We start from the raw sequence: 20872 nt of genomic DNA, 5'->3' as shown, positions 1-20872 counted from the left end.
AAGACCAACTAAGTTTTTATTTTGGTATGAGCTTTCGTGTGCATGGACACTTCATCAGATACACTGAAGCAGAAGTCCCCAGGCGCTATGTAGGGAAAGGGTGGGGGGGTATCACTCAGAAGGGTGGTGGAAATGGGTGATTGACTGACTGATAGCTGTTGACGACTGTGAACAACTGCAAATGGTCTTGAAAGCGCCTGGGGACTTCTGCTTCAGTGTATCTGAAGAAGTGTGCATGCACACGAAAGCTCATACCAAAATAAAAATTTAGTTGGTCTTTAAGGTGCTGCTGGAAGGATTTTTTTTTTTGTACGTCAGACCAACACGGCTACCTACCTGTAACAAGTCATATCTTGTGCACTTTTAGTGGGATGGAATTCGACTAAGTTTTATTCATAGTGGACACGATGAAATTTATGTAAGGTTGTGGCCTAAGCATTTGCCAGTGAATTTAATGGGGAAGCAACGTGAGCACAATTTATTTAGGTCTCCACCCCTTACTATATATATATATATATATATATAATATTTATTAAAATTTCCATTTTAACAATCCAATAAAAACCACAACAAAACATTACAAATTATAATACAATAAAAAAGCCAAATATTCAGCGCCAAATTATATATATTTTGGGTGACTTCCCATACTCTGAAGTTTGGGGAGTGGTGATCTGATATCATACTGCATTTCTTAATTAGTCCAAATAATCCAAATAAAACATTTCCGATGTTGAGCCTTCATTTATTTTTTAGCAGCCTCTGAATTAGTTTAGCAAGTGGGTTAGTCCTGTGTGAAATATTTTTAATTTTCTTCCTAAGTTTCCTGTTTTAATCCAAAGTCCTCAGCGACACCACTTTCGGTTTCTGCATCACAAGGGCAAATCTCAGTGCGTCACATCCAAGACAAAGGGAGGTCTAGCCTTCCGCCATTAGCGCAGGGCAGATATCCAAAATTCCCTTCCACCCCTTACTTTTTTGTTGAGGGAGGACAGAGCGTTGACTCATCCTCAATGAGTTATTACCGTTTCGTAAAAGACTGAACCAGCTGCTGGTTTGCCGAAGAGGTGCAGTCATCCTCGTGAGCAAAACGAAAAGGCGTTGCAACAGAAGGTGCTTTCTAAGGGGTCAAAGTGGCAGCAAGCAATTTGACAGCGAGCCATTTGTTCCTGCGTTGCAGGGGGTTGGACTAGATGACCCTTGATGTCCCTTACAATTTTATGATTCTATGACTTTCCCATAGTTTAATATGGAGGGAGGAAAATGCTCCACAGATACATGAAGAGGATCTGGAGCAGTTCTGGAGCAGTTCTGGGCAGGGATGCTGTCAATGCACAATGAGGGGGGGGTGGAAAAGATGACCCACCAACATCCCTTCTTGCTCTATGTTTCTATGATCCCAGTATCCTTCAGGTTATAATCAATGTGTTTGGAACAATGCTGTGCCTTATCTTAACAGCTTGAAGTTGATGCTAGACTAAACTGAACGCAAATTCTCCCTCCCGTTCATTCCAATGGGTGCCGTGAAGGACACAAAGATAAATATAAAGAGAAAATATTATTATGGTGGAAGCGGGAAACATTAAAGAGAATTCTGTGTTCCTTTTCAGGGGTTTTTTATTCTCTAGCTCAAAGGGAAATGGCTGTGAAAAATCCAAACAAGTTTCTACAGTATAAAGTAGCTCTTTCCCCTCATCCTGCCATCCCTGGTTCCCCATGGTCCATCAAATTCGCTACAAGCCTCTCCTTTTCTCTCATTTTTCTTCCCCTCTGAGAGAGATCAATAGCGTGCACGCACGTCCTTTGATGTCCCCGTGGTCAAAGCAGTGCTGCAGGATAGAGAGAGAGAGAGAGATCTGTGCTCCCCCCTTCCCCCCAGGAAGGAAAGGCTCACTTAGGGAAACTGTGTTCGCACACACAGGCAAAAGCAAACAAATTGTGCAGACGTACGTCTGTGCAATGGCATGGAAGCTAAAGTTGTCCTGGTTTAATGTTTGGGAGGTGTGTGGGAGCATGTCAGAGACTAAGTCAAAATACCAATTCTTTATTTGTATGGCAGTGGATTTCACTTGGACAAACTAGTGGTGCATGCTATACATAGCTGCCAAGTACCCCGTTTTCCCCGGGAAACCCCCCGTTTTTACTTACCTTTTCCCGGTGGTCTCCCGTATCACTTTGTCTCCCGTTTTTCTCCGTTATTTTCTCCTGCCGACGGCCATTTTTTCTTTCCGATTTGCCCTTCTATGGGCACCAAAAATGGCCGCCGGCGGCTTCAAAAGTCGCATCTACGCATGTCCGGAAGTGCATAGACGCGACTTCCAGTGTCGGCGGTGGCCTTTTTTGGTGCCCATAGATGGGCGGAGCGACACCGGAAGTTGCGTTGATGCACTTCCTGACATGCGTACAAGCAACTTTCGAAGCCAGCGGCGACCATTTTTGGTGCCCATAGAAGGGCAAAGTGACACCGGAAGTTACATCGACGCAGGCCATATAGTGCAAAATATAAGTCCCATCAGCCCCAGGCAACATGACCAGTGGCCAGGGATGATGGAAGCTGCAGCTGAGCAACATCTGAAAGGCCAGTGGCTCACCATCCCATTCATTTCCCATTCATTTCAAGAGGGCTTGAGGAGAACATGAAATCCAGGACTGGTAGGTAGCTGGGATGAAGCCTCTCTGAAAACAGGGTGTTGGTTGGTAGGATTCCCCTTAGGGCAGCCTTCCCTAACCTGGTGTCATGGGCTGGCTAGACATAGAGGAATGGTAGGGGTCACCAACTGAGGGACCACCAAGGGAAGAAGGCTCAGAGCCCAGGGATTGGTGGTGGGATGATGATGATGAGTGGTCAGAGGGAGAAGGAGGAGGTATCAGAAGCTGAAGAGGCAACGGGGTTTAGCGAGCAGGGAGAGTTTGTGGCAGAGGAAAGTCTAGAATCAGAGCATGAGAGGAGGGAGGCCAAGAGGCAGAGATGGGTCTGGCTGCTGAAAAAGCATAGGAGTCTCCCTCTCCTGCTGTGACAAGCCCCCCCCCTTTCCCCGCCAGTCTCCTAGAAGAGGTATGAAGAGGGAGGAACAGAGGCCGATCGGCATGGTCTCAGATTGCTTGGGAAGGACCATGGGGAGGGAGATTTAGGCAGCTGTGGGAAGGTGTGGATCTTCAGCCTCCACAATTGCCTCATAGGGGCAAAACTTGCCAAGAAGAGTTGCTGTGCCCATTAGGCCTGGCGCTCTGGAGCTGACCTTGTTTTTTCTATAAAAAGAGAGAGAGTTAATTTTACTTGCTCTGTGTGATTTATTCAGAACACCTGCTCCTGACACCTAGTGAATCTGTTTTGGACTACAACTCCCATCAGCTCTAGCTTAGTCAGGGCTGGCTGGGGCTGATGGGAGTTGTAGTCCAATAGATCTTCAGTGCACCAGGCTGGGGAAGGCTGCCTTAGGCTACTGAATTTGTTGCAAATAATAAAGGGTTCAGACCTGAGAGCAAGGAAGCATCTTAATCTATATGGTGTTCAGGGAAATAGTTGGTAGAACCACATGCCCATGCATACAGGTAGAACTCCCAGCAAGACATTGCCCAAACTGAGGAAACTGGCACGAAGCTTTTCTACTTGCTGGTAGCTCCTGATTGACCCTTTGATTTTCCAGGCCAGGACTTGTCAGGGCTGTAATGAATCTCCTGGCTAGAACTGTCTGTACGTTCTCCCCAGCAGCCAGCAAGCCCTTGTGGCAAAGGGAGCCAGTCTCTGATCTCAGTGACTCCTGTTTCCAAGCCCTGCAGGATCGGGCACACTATAAGAATTAGGAACACAGGGCAAGGCTGAGCCTAATTTTAAGCACCCCCAACACTTTTTGATTACTGCACATTAAGCATGCTCTTGGGTTTCTCCCATTGGAACCAGTGTGGCTTAAAGATGTGCTAACTTTGGGTTTCATGCTGGGTTATGATATTCCCCAAAGGTCTTTGCTTTGTTCATTCATTGCCAATCTATTTCCATTGGAATTTGAGCTCCTGAATTCTCTTCGGTTCCTTTGGAGTGCCAGGTCTGGGTTGCAGAATCTGAATATCTTTTCATTCGCTTGTAGTGGAAGTTTTGGAAACGGAAGGGAAGGTTAACTTTCAGCAGGAGACCCGAGGGCAAGCTATGCACAGTACTTGGAAGCCTGATTGCATTGCTTTCAAGACAGCCATCATTTCCCATATAATTTTCTGAATCACTGTAATGAGGAATAATTTGGCTTCCAGGATCCCTTCCATTGTCCCTGCGTTCTGCACAAAAGACTTCTTGTAAAACTTTCTGAAACTCCTCTGGTTCAGGGGAAGGTCATGAGCCATTTGTTGACGGGTTGCTGGCAAAGTAGGAGCGGGTCTGAGTCTGCCTTTCCCTGCTGTGAACTCCATCCTCTCTAGGCTGATAGGTGGCTGGAGGCGGACGACATGCCCAGTGCTTTTCTGAAAACATGGTCATTGTGGAGACATGGTGGCGCTGCAATTTCGGGCATGTGCAGAATGTCAGTGCCAGCGGCAGAAAACCCAAGTGGCCCTCACCCACTTCTGGCTCTCAGTGGTAAAAATTCAAAAAGAGTGATCATGGACCTTCTAAGTGTGGTGAAAACAGGTTGAACAGGTTGAAATTAATTGTATTTCATTAAAAAAATATTTGGTTTTACAAATTCATTCACACAAATAATGTTATTGTAAATATAAGAATTTTACACAAGATTCTTCTTAATCCTAGGACTCCCTAGGATTTCGAATACAATATATTTGTCCCATTCTCTGTTGAAATTTTGGATGGATCCTCCTGATTTCTGATTATCCCGGTTAATCTTGCCATCTCTGTATAGTCCAGTAATTTCATCTGATGTCAAAGAGAAAAACAGCTACCAGATTTTTAGAAGACATCTGAAGGCAGCCCTGTTCAGGGAGGCTTTTAATGTTTAATAGATTATTTTATTTCATTTTTCTGTTGGAAGCCGCCCAGAGTGGCTGGGGAAACCCAGCCAGATGGGCGGGGTATAAATAAATTATTATTATTGTTATTATTGTTATTATTATTTCAAGGCATCTTTTCTCAGGACAAGAGAACTTGTGTTGAGGCTACTTCCTTTGAATAGAGAATGCTTGTCTATCTCCACCCTAATAACTCTTACTAGTGGCATCTTCCTTGTGGCTCTCTCTTCCTAAAGGGCTCTGTGCCTTTACCCCTTCAGATTCTTACCCGCTGAAAACTCCTTCGTTTTAAATGGCATCACCAGCTGATTCGTGTTCCTGGCTGCGGGTACTTAGATGGGCTTTGGCCGCTGTTTTTAAAATAGTTTTTAACATTTTAGTGAAGAACGAAAAATCTTCCCACTTTTAAGTTTCTGTTTTATTTATAAAAAATGTTTATATACATCCAGCCCGTGTAGGTGGCAAACAGCAAATATAAACACAAGAAAAATATAAAAGCAGAAAACGGTATAAGAAGCTCACCACTTGTGTGAAATGCATCCCGTTGGGTGGGCATTCCACAATCTGGGCCGTCTTAAGCATATCTGGCGCCCTGGCGCCGTGGTGCGAAGATCCCTCCGGCGCCCCCCCCCCCCGTTTCCCAGAGCGGCTGTCTGGCGGGTGCAGTGCGGCAGGCGCAGCAGCGCAACATCCCCCCTTGCCCTGCCCGGCGCCCTGGCGCCCTGCGCCATCCAGCCTTACCATAGGAGCGGCCTTGTCCACATTGCTGGACCAGCCATATAGAGTGCTTTATTTCTTGTAGATGCCAAGTGGGCCTCATTCACATGCTGGAGAGTTAACATCATTCCTCCAACAAACCTTAGCAATTAAGCTGGGATATTAAGGCTTTGGTAGACTTTAAGGTATGGTGGGCCGAAGTTGTTAAGGGCTGTGCAAATCAATCAGTTCACGCATAATGGCAAGCTATGGTTAAAACAAACCAGGGTTTGTAAGTCAACAGCAAACCATGGCTTCAGATCCTGGTTTGTTGGTAGTAAACAAACCACGAGAGCCAGCATGGTGTAGTAGTGGACTCATAATCTGGTGAACCGGATTCGCTTCCCCACTCCACCACATGCAGCTGCTGGGTCACTTTTGGCTAGTCACACTTCTCTGAAGTCTCTCAGCCTCACTCACCTCACAGAGTGTTTGTTGTGGGGGAGGAAGGGAAAGGAGATTGTTGGTTGCTTTGAGACTCCTTAAGGGAGTCTCTTAAGGCAGGATATCAAGTCCAACCCCCTCCTCCTCCTCCTCCTCCTCCTCTTCTTCTTCTTCTTCTTCTTCTTCTTCTTCTTCTTCTTCTTCTTCTTCTTCTTCTTCTTCTTCTTCTTCGTTCTCAGCAGGGTGCACACATAATACTAAGCCATGGTTTAATAAAGCATACTTGATTTAGTATTATAGGAAGCTCAGATTTAGCTTGCTTTGAAGGAAATGTGGCGCTTGAAGGCGGTTTCACCGCCTTATCTCATATCGGGACCAACCCTGGACATTTGCCATGCTTTCAGAAATAGTTTCCAAGTGACAGAGTGGTTTTGGCAAGGAGAAATCCAAAAAGGCAACTGAGCGTCCATGCAGCCTTCTCAGGCCAAACGTTTTCTGTGCTCGTTAGTGAAGGCGCTACAGGAGTCTCCGAGGCACTGAAGCAAGGCAGAAGCCTTGGGAGGGGAAGGAAATGTGTTCAACACCTCAGTGCCTGAAAATAAAAGCAGGATGAACATAAGGGAAGCAGGGAAGAGAAGCCACACTGCGTCTGGTAATTGCTGTTAATTGTCTCCTTCAACTGCCTAACAGCCAGGTCTGAGGCTGCTTCTGCACTAAACAGGCAATCTGCCTCTTTCTTCTTCTTCCATGTCTAAAATATACAAATTCAATTAATCAAGTCAATGCATCTTTAATAACTATTTTTACATACCTCACCCCCCCCAATCTAATCCACCCCTGCCTCCAGTCTTCACTGACTGATTCTCTCCCCTTGCAATAAGTTAAAGGTACCCCTGACTGTTAGGTCCAGTCGCAGATGACTCTGGGGTTGCACGCTCATCTCGCTCTATAGGCTGAGGGAGCCGGCGTTTGTCCACAGACAGCTTCCGGGTCATGCGGCCAGCATGACTAAACCGCTACTGGCAAACCAGAGCAGCACACAAAAATGCTGTTTACCTTCCTGCCGGAGCGGTACCTATTTATCTACTTGCACTTTGACGTGCTTTCGAATTGCTAGGTGGGCAGGAGCTGGGACCGCACAACAGGAGCTTCCCCGTCGCAGGGATTTGAACCACTGACCTTCTGATCAGCAATCCCTAGGCTCTGTGGTTTAGACCACAGCGCCACCCACTTCCCACTCGCCACCCGCGTCCTTGCTATAGCTATCCATAATCATTACACCCCAGATTTTCATCCCTTGGAGAAAAGTATCCATTTAGCTATTAAAACAGGCCAATATCAACACGACAGACCAAAGCATATGGCAGAAGCTTCTGAAACATTGTGACGGTCATAGCCTGACATCCCAGTTGCTAGAACCAAAGGACGGGAGGAGTTGCTCTTGTGCTCAGATCCTGCTTGCGGGTTTCCTGCAGGCATTTGCTCAGCCACTCTGAAAACAGGATTTTGGAGTGATGAGCCGTTGGCCTGATCCAGCAGGCCGTTCGTACATTCCTATGACTGTACTGTGCTTTAGGCAGCGGTCTCATCAACTATTCTCACGTTCGTGGCAACGTTCTCCTCTCCTTTCTGCAGATTGCCACCCTTCGTGTGCGCAGTGCGTGGCAGATCTCCAGGACACGGGAAGCATCTGCTTGAAGTGCCAAAACCTCCATCATTTGCTCCTGAGAGAGCGCTGCTTGCCTGAGTGCCCCACCGGATATTACAAGGCTGGCGGGGAGTGTCGAAGTGAGTAGCATCTGGAAAAAAATGTATTCGACCCTGAATACCTGAAGGAGCATCTCCACCCCATCTTTTAACCCAGACACTGAGGTCCAGCTTCGAGGGCCTTCTGGCAGTTCACTTATTGCAAGAAATGAGGTTATAGAGAACCAGGCAGAGGGCCTTCTTGGTAGTGGTGCCCGCCCTGTGGAACGTCGTCCTGTCAGATGTCAAAGAGATAAAAGAAGCACACAACTTTTAGAAGACATCTGAAGGCAGCCCTGCGTTGAGCAACCCAGCCAGAGGGCCACCATATTATTATTATTATTATTATTATTATTATTATTATTATTATTATTATTACTACTACTACACTGTCCTTTATCAGAAGATGCCAGGGTGGTATACAACATTAGCAACACGCTGCAGAATATCAGTGATAAAAACATAATTTAAAAATGTAATGATAACCTAATAATAAAATAATCATCATAATAACAGTCTACTCCCTCCCACTTTCAAAGGCCATAGATTATTTAATAGCCAAAGTGCTGGGTAAAAGAGGAATAACAACCACCAACAACACAGTAGTGGTGATATTCATTCATTCATTGAATTTATATTCTGTTCTTCCTCCCCAAAAAGAGAGCAGATAGTGGCAAACCTTTTCCCCTCCAGATGTTGTTGGACTACAGCTCTCATCATCCCTATGCTGGCACACTGGCTGGGACTGATGGGAATCCAACAATATCTGGAGAGCGAAAGCTTCCCCATCTTTGTAGCAGAGAGACCTGGGTTGCCCAGTGAGCTTCATGGCTGAACCAGGATTTGAATCCAGCCTCCTCCGCTCTAAACCCAACACACTTTTCTTCCTGATTTATGGTTATGGGAGTTATGGTTTTTGGTAACACTCTTAACGGCCTGTTTGCAGAGAGGCTGCTTCTCACAGACGTACGTTTCCACAATGTCTTTCCTTTCCAGAGTGTGACACTTCGTGTAGAACTTGCCGAGGGGAGGGGCCGTCCTCCTGTACCTCCTGCGATTCGAACCTTGTCCTCTCTCACACCGGCACGTGCATCTCGGCCTGCTTCCTCGGGTTCTACAGGGATGAGAACCAGCATTGCAAACGTATATCTTTCTGCTTATTGCTTTATCTGTTTGTTGCTTCAACAAAGAAAAAGCTGAAAGATTATTTAAATAAACATTGCAGGGAGTTATCAGGCATGGTCAAACTTGCCCCCCCCAGCTGTTTTGGGACTATAACTCCCATCATCCCTAGCTAACAGGACCAGTGTTCAGGGATTATGGGAATTGTAGTCCCAAAACAGCTGGAGGGCCAAGTTTGGCCATGCCTGGATTATATGATCCACGGGACCCTTTTCAACGCTAAAATTCTGTGATTCTAAGTTGCTGTGATTCAGATCCAAGCATATCAGCCTTGAAATAGCCTCCAAAACTGGGGTGGGGGAAGAGTTTTTAAGGGGGAGAGAGAAATAGCTGGATTGGGGAAATTAACTTGACATTTGTATTTAAGAGCCTTCACAAAACAGGTTTGCATTTTAAAAAACAACACCTCATGATAAGTAATGTTAATAAGATATAAAGTGTAAAGACAGCACTGTCTTAACTAGCTTACATTGCAAATTTATTTTGCCTTTTCTTTCTCATTTTGAATAATGTGTCACTGGTATATTTTGAGGTTTGCAAATGGGCCTCATCAAACATCTAATTATTAGCTACTTCTTCGCTCTGTTAATCCTCACAGCTTCTTAGATGTGTTGCAAATGTGAATTAATTAAGACTTGTGACACAAAATGAGTCAGATGCCCCAGCATAGAAAATTAGGTATATAAGAGATTTTAGATGGAGGGTTGTGGGGAGGTGGTGTCTCGGTGGATGAAGATTTGTGTGCCCTTAAGGGGCAAAGAATACCCAGACATGAAAACCCTAGAGCTGCATTAATTCTAATAGTTCCCTTCTTGGCTCTTCAATGGGAATCTATTCAAACATTTAGCAAGGTAATGTAGCGTAGTCCACCTGGACTATTTAATGTGAGGCCTTTCCCCTGATGTGCTAGCTTTCTTCATGCAGGGAGTTTTTGATATGCAGGCTGTTTTAATCAAGGAAACAGCCCCTTTTCTACATTCTCGTCTCATAAGAGAGCTGCGTGAACTTTCAAAACATTTGAACCACCTTGGAGGGAGACGATGGAAAGGAGGCAACAAGAAATGGTTCAATAGTTATTGATTTAAAAGCTTTGTATGGCACCTTTCATCTGACTTGGATTCCAGGGCAGTGAAATAGACATATAATAAATGATTTATACCGTAGTGCAGTAACAACAGAAATAAATGACAAAAGACAGCAGATTAGACCCTTATGCAGGCTTAGGAGTATAGAGAGCATTTAAAACGCCTGGGCAAATAAATAAATAAAAAGTTTTAGCCTGGCGCCAAAAGAATTGTTGTGTGGGTGTGAGTTGGGCCTCTTTAGCTAGGGTTTTGCTAAAGCCCAGGTGACCTCATTGAAGAAGTCGTCCCCCTTGTAGCTGTTGACCCATTGGGAAAGTAATTTATGGTCTGGACTCAGTGTTGGTTGGAGTTTGTAGCACCGCAGGATTGGATAACTCTTTCTCTGCCTGTGTCCGCCCAACCTCTCCCTAGCCCCTTTCCCTCACTTGATATAGTTTTGTAGCTGTTTGAAGTGTTCAAAGTGCTCTAAGTACAAATAGCTCAGCAAATCATCATTGTTCTAGCATTTCAGACACTTACTGTTCCCATACTGCAGATGGGTAGGCCGAGAGATAATGGCTTGTCTCGGGCTGGTGGCTGAAGCTTGCTTTAAACCGGAGACCTCCCACCTCGTGTTCTTAGCAGCTATTGTGCTCCAGCTGTTAAAAATAACTGTGATCAGTCATCCTGCTTTTTATCTTCCTCTACAGCTTGCAGTAGTCGGTGCCTGAGCTGTGATTCGGGGACCCGTTGCACATCCTGCAAAGACCCGTCCTACGTCTTGCTCTTTGGCGAATGCCAGAATGACAGCTGCGCTCCACAGTATTACCTCGACTTCTCCACCAGGACCTGCAAAGGTGAAAGAAACAGACAGATGTTCTCGTCTTGGATCGCAATAACAATGGTTAAGAGTCTAGTTTAAGTCACAGCGAAGCCTTCTTCACTCTCTCCTTCCCACCCTTTGCCGCTCCCCTGGTTATCTGCTTTCATGGGATTCTGCTCCCAGTGAAAAACAAGATTATTGCAAATCCTTCCCTCGTAAATGATTGAGTAAGTGAGCCATCAAACTCTCTTCTGAGGGTCAAGATTTGCCATTTGCTCAGCTAGCGGTTCAGTCAAATGATGGGTGAGCTTAACTTGTTAAATCCCTCCTCCTCCCCTTCAACATTTATATAAGATTTTGTATGTTGGCTGGAATTTTCTCTGATTTATAAATATTGCAAGGCTGAATATACATATTTCAAGAGAGAACTTTGAAGGAACAAGCCTTCAGCACATGCTGCCGGTTCCACATTAGTGTTTTCTGAGGAAGAAAATCAGGCCCAGTATGAATATTTTCTTCTTTCCCTTTTCATACCTCCATTATTATTATTTATTACATTTGTATAAAGCTACATTGCAAATGCACCACCATCAAAGATTACGGTGCATCACCCTCAGAAGGCTTGTTGTATAATTAACTAACCTGAAAAAACACTGGGACTCTTTTTAGCTATCCAAGGTGGAAGAAAGTTTAAGCTAAGGAATGGGGTCCTTGACTCATAAGGGGCTCTTGACTCACTTTCATGTCACAGCAGGATATGAGCATATAGAGATGTGTGGAGTTCAAAATTCACTGCAAACTGTTTATGTCAGGGGGTTGTTGCGGCTACTCTCGAGTAAAGACGCTCCAGCCTGCTCTGTCTTTAAGAGCTTTATTGTGCATACAGTGGAACCTCAGTTTATGAACACCTCGGTTTACGAATTTCCGGTTTACGAACGCCGCGGACCCATCTGGAACGGATTAATCCACTTTCCATTACTTTCAATGGGAAAGTTCACTTCAGTTTATGAATGCTTCAGTTTATGAACAGACTTCCGGAACCAATTACACCCATGCTTCAGGTTAAGTACGCTTCAGGTTGAGTACTCCGCGGACCCATCTGGAACGGATTAATTAACTTTCCATTACTTTCAATGGGAAAGTTTGCTTCAGTTTATGAACGCTTCAGTTTATGAACAGACTTCCGGAACCAATTACACCCATGCTTCGGGTTAAGTACGCTTCAGGTTGAGTACTCCGTGGACCCGTCTGGAACAGATTAATCCACTTTCCATTACTTTCAGTGGGAAAGTTTGCTTCAGTTTATGAACGCTTCAGTTTATGAACAGACTTCTGGAACCAATTGTGTTCATAAACCGAGGTACCACTGTACTATTTACAGTGCAGAGACATCAGAAGACATGACTGCCTAGTCTGATTCAGAATCCGGCAATGGTGCTTGTCTGCTTTTGCGCCAGCATAATAGTCTGGGAACCCCAAAACGCCGCCCCCTTACCCTACATCTGGGTGCATGACCCAACGTGGGCGCCGGAAGGGGGCTGCGTGCCTTCTCCCATCCTTTGGCTGGAGTGTTGCAGGGGCTCCCGACACCTCGCTGCACTGTCCTTCCTCCTCTGGCCAGCTGGGTCGGTGCCGAGGCTCTGACACGTCTTGGAGCCCCCTCTCCATTCCGCTCCATTCCTCATTCCCTCCTCCTGACCCGCTGCTTGCGCTGTCACTGGGCGAAGTGCTGGTCAGAATGACTGGGGGAGGGTCCCTGTAGGGAGTCCCCCTGACAGTTTAGCAGTGAAATCAGGGGAGAGTCAAGAAGGACAGCTCTTCCCCCCTTGCCCCCAGACAGAATCCAGCAACTTGCTAATTTTTACTATTATGGGGAAGAAATTCAGTTCAGTTCCCATTTCAATATGAAACGTCCTAATTTGCACAGGAACAACACAGGAACCGAAATGGGGTTCTCTTTGAAATTTGCAGTTCTCCGAATTTTGCGATGCAGTTCTCTAACCGAACAAGGTGTGCAGAAATGTGTGTATTGGGGGGAAGCATGGATTAGAAATGCACAAGTTAGTGAAAATAGCATACAAAAATGCATTACATTAGGGGAAATTGTTTGCAAAAATGTGCATATCAGGGTAAAGTTGCATACAAATAGATCAGGAGAAATTTGCACCAAAATGCTGATGAATTTTCATGGTGGCTTTTAAAAAGACACAAACCGATGAAGAAATGCAGAGAGCTGAACTTAAGGCTGAAAAGGGGGGGGGGAGAGACTGAAAGAAACCGAAATTGACATCCATCTATAGTCCTATATTCCAACCCTGATTCCCAAGCTAACCTAGAATGTAAAATAAATCCTCGGGAGTTCGCCAGGCTGTATTTTTCCTGGTGTATATTGGAGAAGTTGCTCAGGATTTTCAAAAGGAGTACTGAGCTGATGTTTCATGTGGCTGGAGGGTGTGGATTCCATGGGAGAAATTCTTTTGCTTTGGCACAGGTTAAAAGAGCCCCTCGCCCCTGTGACAAGTGATCTCTGATCTAGCTGCAGCACCCAGAACTACTTACCATGGAGAGGAGATACCCAGATGTTGTTTCAGCGCCGCTAAGGGTGGCTTCCAGGAAGTGGGGTGGTGGTGCACAGATTTGCAGCATGATGACAGCCATCTAACATGCCAAATAGTTCTAAATGCTGCAGCTGGGGCTCGAGGGGCAATGTCAATTTGTACAGTGGCCCCATGGCCCCCTCTCTCACCTTCTCTTACACCTACTTCCACTGTTTCTGCTCAAGTTTCTCTTGTCAGGGCATCCAAGGACAGCTCCAACTTCTTATTGCACATATGTTTTTGCACCCTGGCTCACCTTGAGGTCTGGAAAGCTAGAGTGGCAGTGCAGCCTTGGTTTCTTTTTACAGCAGCCACCCTTCTTAAGCTTGCAGAAGGGGCTATTCTTAGACTCAGCAGGGCTCCCTCATCACCCTCTCTGGGTCTATGTAACAGCTGACTGATGAAGCTTCTATCTCCAGGGCAGGGCCATTTCCACCCTGTTCCACCAGGATTTTTGTGCTTGCTACATCCTGCGCTAGCTTCTCCCCCGTTCCACACCTCCATCGCCATTTCCTTCGCCAATATCCCATCCTTTGTTTATAATAATAATAATAATAATAATAATAATAATAATAATAATAATAATAATATATTTATACCCCACCCATCTGGCCGGGTTTCCCCAGCCACTCTGGGCGGCTTCCAACAGAAAAATAAAACACAGTAATCTATTAAACATTAAAAGCCTCCCTGAACAGGGCTGCCTTCAGATGTCTTCTAAAAGTCTGGTAGTTGTTTTCCTCTTTGTCATCTGTTGGGAGGGCGTTCCACAGAGCAGGCGCCACCACCGAGAAGGCCCTCTGCCTGGTTCCCTGCAACTTGGCTTCTCGCCACGAGGGAACCTCCAGAAGGCCCTCGGTGCTGGACCGCAGTGTCCGGGCAGAATGATGGAGGTGGAGATGCTCCTTCAGGTATACTGGGCGAGGCAATTTAGGGCTTTAAAGGTCAGCACCAACACTTTGAATTGTGCTCGGAAACGTACTGAGAGCCAATGTAGATCTTTCAAGACTGGTGTTATGTGGTCTCTATGTTTATCCGCCTTGTAGATTGCAATCCACTTCGGTGCTCTGTATCGCACAGCAAGGGTGTGCGAAAGTAAACTGGGGTCTAACAACAACAACAATTGTTTGTTTGTTTGTTTGTTTATACATACCCTGCCCATCTGGTTGGGCTTCCCCAGCCACTCTGGGCAGCTCCCAACAGAATATTAAAAACACGATAAAACATCAAACATTAAAAACTTCCCTAAACAGGGCTGCCTTCAGATGTCTTCTAAAAGTCAGATAGTTGTTTATTTCCTTGAGATCTGATGGGAGGGCATTCCACAGGGCGGGTGCCACGACCAAGAAGGCCCTCTGCTTGGTTCCCTGTAACCTCACTTCTCACGATGAGGGAACCGCCAAAAGTCCCTCGGAGCTGGACCTCAGTCTCCAGGCTAAACGATGGGTGTGGAGACGCTCCTTCAGGCATACTGAGCCGAGGCTGTTTAGGGCTTTAAAGGTCAGCACCAACACTTTGAATTGTGCTTGGAAACATCTCTGGGCGATTGGCAGCAAATCAGCCAAGGTTTATCAACAAGAAAGCAGCATTTTCTTCTGAAATTAATCTGCTGGAATGAAGCAAGTTATCCAGGAATAGACCTCTATGTGAAAGGACTGGAGGTTGAGTTCAGTTGAGTTCTGGTGCTGGAAAAAAATTCCTAACCTCAGAATGCTCAGAGGCACCTTGTTCTTTGATTCTAACCGCATTACTATTACTTTCACGATCATGTGCATGGCCCTGGTTAATGGATCATGAGGTTCTCGTAACGAGCAGGTTAGAGCCAATAGTTCTAACTGCTAGATGGAGGCAGTAAGCCTTTGGATCCCATTTGATGGAAACCACAGGTGTAGAGAGGGCTGTTGCATTTGGTCCTGCTTACAGGCTTCTGGTTGGTCACCATGAGAACAGGATGCTGAACTACAGTAGAAGAGCCTTTGGTTGGATCCAACAAGGCTGTTCTTTGGTTCTTAAGCCCACCCCTGGTGAATAGCACTTGGCGCTCTGTTGGTGCTGAATAAATGCTCAGCTCTTTTCACAGTAGCGTTGTTCTCTCGCAGTTATTGCATGCGTCTCCCAGGAGGTACCCAACAGCTGCCTGGAACAGCGGCTGAGAAGTCCCTGCCTCCCTGTTATTAACTTTGCCACGCTCTCTTCCGAAATTCCTTTTGACTTCAGGGCAATGTCACCTTCGTCATTGATTCGGCCTGCTTAATTAGCAGCGCTTGCAGGGAAATCCCAGAAGTCCGCAGGAGTGGAAGATAAGAGATTTACGGTTTAACCGTGGCAGGAGGCGCCGTGGAGCAATGTCGGCCGACAGCGACCGCAGGCACCTAGAGGGAGCAGCCGTTGCGACTGCTTGACTGGACCTTTGAAAAGCAGCCTCCTGTGTCCATGTTTAACATAATTGGGAAATGTTAAACCCCAGAGAAAGATCTGTGTTATTCTAAGAACATCTCCTTAGGCATTTTCTCTCCTGCCTTGCATCTGTTCCGCTGTTCTTTCTTTGCCCTTCACTGCATCTGCAGTCTGTACTGTTTGGTATGTTAAAATGGGTGGGTGGAAGCCGAGCAGACCGTGGGCTTTGCTTAGGACGTGTCTGTATTTTCTTCCTTCTTTGTATTCCAGAGTGTGACTGGAGCTGCAACGCTTGTAGTGGTCCCCAGAGCACCGATTGCTTGCAGTGCATGGAGGGCTACATTCTCCATCAAGGTTCCTGTCTGGAGCGTTGCCCTCCTGCTTTCTACAAGGAATCCGACACTTGCCAAAGTAAGTATCTGCTGCTTTACCTGCAGGGTAAGTGTACTTGATTTCCTCTCTCGAGGACGCAGTGCACAAACGACCTCTGTCAGATACTGCTATGGAAGTTCACTTATTCCTTGCTGGACAGATGGTGTCTTGGGCCTCCATTTGAGACAAGGCGGTGGGATGGTCCTCTGTCACTTCGCAAGACCAGTCAAGATTTTGCTTTGGACCTGGGTGGTAAACCAGGAAAGGGGAGATAGCTATGTCTTGTCTAGGTCTTTCCCCATCAGCTCATTGGTGAGATGGGTATGCCTAGCAGTTGATGTGCTGTCCACGTACCTTCACAGGAATGTAGCAGTCCATAACTGCTTGGCATACCCAAGGGCAGCATTCCATCATTGGCAACTTTTCAAGGGCCAGGTGCAAAAGTAGGCAGACCTTTCCTCCTGCATTCCAGGGGGTTGGACTAGATGACCTTTGGAATTCCTTTCAACTGTACAGTTCTATGATTCTATGGCTCTTATTTGTGTAGAGTAGGGTGCATTGCTGTAAGGCAGAAGTCCGAGGTTTCCACCCCATCCTTCTTCCAGGCAAGGAAGAGGCATTATCGCAATACAAGGAGGCTTCCCAGTCAGCCAAAGTCACTCAAGGACATTGTGCACTGTGGGATGGAGTAGAGACGTAAGGACGAAACAGAGAGGTCTGGTGGGCTGGATTTGGCCACTGGGACTGAGGTTCTCGGTGTATGTGGTGCATACATGTGCATGATGTAAGGAGGCAGTATCAATGTAGTGAGTGGCAGTGCCGAGGGATTGGATTACCTGATTCACTAGTGCAGAGGTGGGGAGCCTTAAGAAGTCCGCAGGAGCCTTAATCTTGCGGACCTGTGGACCTGGGTTCTCCGTTCCTGCCCTGGTGCCTCTACTTGCCAGATGAGATTGCTGCGAAGTCAGGAAACAGGTTACAAGGAGAAGGCAGGCCTGGATTAAGCCCCCCCCCAAAAAAAGGCAAAGTGAGATGGGGCAAAGTCAGCCTGTTGGGTGTGTTGGTGAGAGTGCTGAGCTGGAATACCCAGGTTCATATCTCTGCTCATCCATGAGGCTGACTGGGTGGCCTTGGGTTAGTCTTTCAACCTGATCTACTTCACAGGGATGTTGTGAGTCTAGAATGGAGAGGGGGAGAACCATGTATGCTCCCTTGAGCTCCTTGGGGGAAAGTGGGGTACAAGTGAAATACATAATCATAATACAAATAAGAAGGGGGGGGGCAGATTTGCTCGGTGGCTAGAACTGGGAGCATCAACTGCAGCAACAACAGATTTCTGTTCTTACTGGTACCAGAAAGAAAGTCAAACTTGGAAGCTTTCCTATAGTTCAGAGCTTTCTACATGACCTGTTTTAACCTACTGAAGTTTCAGGGGCTTGTCACCCTGTAATTCCTCACTTTGGTCTGAGCTTGGTGGTGGGCTCTCCTGAGTGAATCCCCTCCTGGGACTCCTCAGCCTCCAGATTCATGGTCTGAATCTGTGAATTCTGGTCCTCCTGATACCATCTGACTGTAGTGACAGAGGTATCCTATTCAGAGTGGCAGTTCTGCCTTCAAATGAGACCTGTCAACGTGATCGCTGCTAAGCTTACAGCGTTTTGGGTTTACAGTGCCTGTCTTGTGATTTAGGACATACAGGAACAGTAAAGAGCCCCGTTACTCAGAAAACCTTGGCTGCAAATTTGCGCTGTCACCTCAAGACCTACAACAGCGTATAAGCTGGCATATATCTATACAGTAATGTTCTTCTGAGGCTTGGGATCTTCAAGGAAAATGGTAACAGATACAAAGCCCTGTCCAGGTCCAGGCAGATCAGCACCTTGGACAGCTCCCAGTAGGACCTTATATCTGCACTTGGGAAGATGCTCTCTCAGAGTCTCTTAAGAGTCATCTGAAGCCTTTAAAGGTTGACATGTCTGGACCTTACAGTGGCTCCACCCTACCCTACCTTGGGAGACCTGTTTGCAGTATTTAAAGGGCATGCAGTCTGTTCTGCAGCCACATGCTCCTGCATAGTTGTGGAGCACGAGAGACTGCAGGAATGTCACACCCCAAGGATGACAGGAGGCTGGTGCATCGCCTGAGTGAGTTCTTCTAAGGCCAAAACTAGAACCCTGAGGCAATGTTCGCCTGCACTTGAGCTAGGCACGCAGCGCTGTCTGGTTGTGCTGAGTGGCTTCTGTCCTCCCAGCTCTAATCATCTGGTAGCATCTATTATAATCTCTCTCTCTCTCTCTCTCTCTCTCTCTCTCTCTCTCTCTCTCTCTCTCTCTCTCTCTCTCCTCTCTCTCTCTCTCTCTCTCTCTCTCTGTGTGTGTGTGTGTGTGTATCATAGCTGCCAAGTCTCCCGTATTCCCCGGGAAACCCCCGTTTTTCCAGCTGTTTCCTGCTGGAAACTCCATAAATTCCCCGGATTCTTACCGGCCCGGGGAGGCCCCTTCTGCGCATGTCTGGAGTCTCTGGACATGTGCTGAAGCGATTTCTGGCACAGCAGCTATTTTGGAAATGGGCAGAGCATGCGTAGAAGCGACTTCCGGTGCTGCTCTGCCCAGTTCCAAAATGGCCGCAGCACGCACGACTTCCGGTTCCGCGCAGCTGCTGATCCCGGATTTTTTCAGTCTGGAAGTTGGCACCTATGGTGTGTATGCACACACACACACACACACACACACACTTGTGCACCCTGCAGTAGCTAGAATGTTGGGCTTCGATGTAGACAATCCAAGTGCAAATTCTTGCTCAGCTTCCCAGGTGTCAAAAAAGGTTAATTATGTATGCCACTACTGCAGCCTGTGTTTTGTTAGCCCAAAAATGGAAAGCAAACGTGGTCCCAACTAAAGAAGAATGGCAGCTTAAACTGATGGAATATGTGCAGCTTGCGGGCCTAACACACAGAATAAGACAGCAAAGAGATCATACGTTTAAAGAAGTTTGGAAAATGTTTATTGAATATATGGGGGGGATTGTGTACACTTGAAAACGTTGGCAGCATTAAGATAAATTCAACAGTGTAAATAAGTTTTGATGGATGTAATAATGGAATACTGAATGGTTTAGTTTACATGCAGGGCTTTATGTTATGCAAAATGAACCATGGAAAGCAAAGAAGGGAGGTTTTTTGATATTTTAAGGTTGCTTAAATGAATATTCTAAATTGTAAAACAGAAAATGTAATTAAAAAATTATATAAAAAACAAAAAGCAAAAATTCTTGCTCAGCTATAGAGTTCACTGTGTAACCTTGGACATGCCATGCCCTGCAATAGTATTGTATTGTAAGGACAGAATAAGCTAACTCTGTGTATGCTGTGTTGGCCAGGGTGTACTCAGATCGTGAGACACAGAACTGCGTCCTACGTTTGTGTCTAGAGGAATTCGTTCCTAAGTTATTTGTGTGTGTTTTCCAGGATGTGATGATGACCGCTGCCTGAAGTGCCGTGGCCCGAGTGATTGCGCCCGCTGTGAAGCCCCGTTTCTTCTCATGGGGTCCCAGTGCGTCTCGTCATGTGGAAAGCGGTTTTATGCAGACCACGGAGAGCAAAGGTGCTCAGGTGAATATCAATGAGGGGGTTAAAGCTTAAAACACACTTGAGTTCACAGGTAAGCAGCCTGAGCAAAAAGAGAACTCGAGAATCCACAGGCTGGATAAAATAATATTCCAGCTTATGTGCTTCACTTAAACAAACCTGTTGATGTTGTTGGTCTTTGAAAACTAATTTGTGTCACGTAGGACATGAAGAACTGTAGCAGAGCTCCTGATCCTTTATCTTACTTTGTACTCTTCTCGGGACGAGAGCTTGTTCTCTGCATATGTGTGGCATATAGTAGGGCAGCCCAAGACATTTTGCTGCCTCAGGCAAAGAATACGATAGAATCATAGAATTGTAGGGTTGGAAGAGACCCCCCAAGGGTCATCTAGTCCAACCCCCTGCAATGCAGGAATCTCAACTAAAGGATCCATGACAGATGCCCATCCAATCTCTGCTTAAAAACCTCCAAGGAAGGAGACACTCCTGAGCAACAAACCTGTTTCCAAAAAAGAATGTGTTTTGCAGTAAGGAAAGTGACAGGGATATGCACTGGAGGCTGTGGGATAACAGTTGCTTGATGCAGCATCATTTAGCCTCGCCAGCAAATCAGAGTGAATCCTCCATAATCTGGTAGTGTTGTATAACCTCCCCACAAACACTGTGCAAAGAAATCAGGAAGAATGCTCCATAAACAGATTGTCTGGAAGTGACAGTAACTGGAGCAAATTTTAAAATGTTGGACAAGCAGGCTCCCTTTTTGTTAAAGCACGGGGATTTGTCCCTTTGCATTCTTCATATTTAAGACAATGTAATTCTTTATAACAATGTCTGCTTAATGAGCTTAACTGGGAAGCCAACCACAGTTTAGGAGCTCCTGAGGCACAATCAAGTGTGATCTCAAACTGTGTGTGTGTGTGTGTGTGTGTGTGTGTGTGTGTGTGTGTCTGTCTGCCTGTCTGTGTGTATTCATGCGCTCCTGTGCCCAGACACTGGTGTCCACATGTAAAGG

At 46.2% G+C, this 20872-nt stretch overlaps 1 protein-coding gene across 1 annotated transcript in view; it reads left to right on the top strand.

The window, feature by feature from the left end:
* The window catches only part of FRAS1 (Fraser extracellular matrix complex subunit 1), a 328899-nt gene that overhangs the window by 197686 nt on the left and 110341 nt on the right, over positions 1–20872 (top strand). Inside the window, exons 20-24 of the mRNA XM_060278390.2 lie at positions 7729–7881; positions 8836–8982; positions 10796–10942; positions 16173–16313; positions 19741–19884. Of these exons, the coding sequence (XP_060134373.2) occupies positions 7729–7881; positions 8836–8982; positions 10796–10942; positions 16173–16313; positions 19741–19884 (732 nt within the window). The remainder of the gene's footprint in view (positions 1–7728; positions 7882–8835; positions 8983–10795; positions 10943–16172; positions 16314–19740; positions 19885–20872) is intronic.

Source organism: Zootoca vivipara, chromosome Z1 (assembly GCF_965207765.1).
Source record: "Zootoca vivipara chromosome Z1, rZooViv2.hap1.1, whole genome shotgun sequence".
Lineage (NCBI taxonomy): Eukaryota > Metazoa > Chordata > Lepidosauria > Squamata > Lacertidae > Zootoca > Zootoca vivipara.
This window is presented reverse-complemented; position numbering and strand designations above follow the sequence as displayed.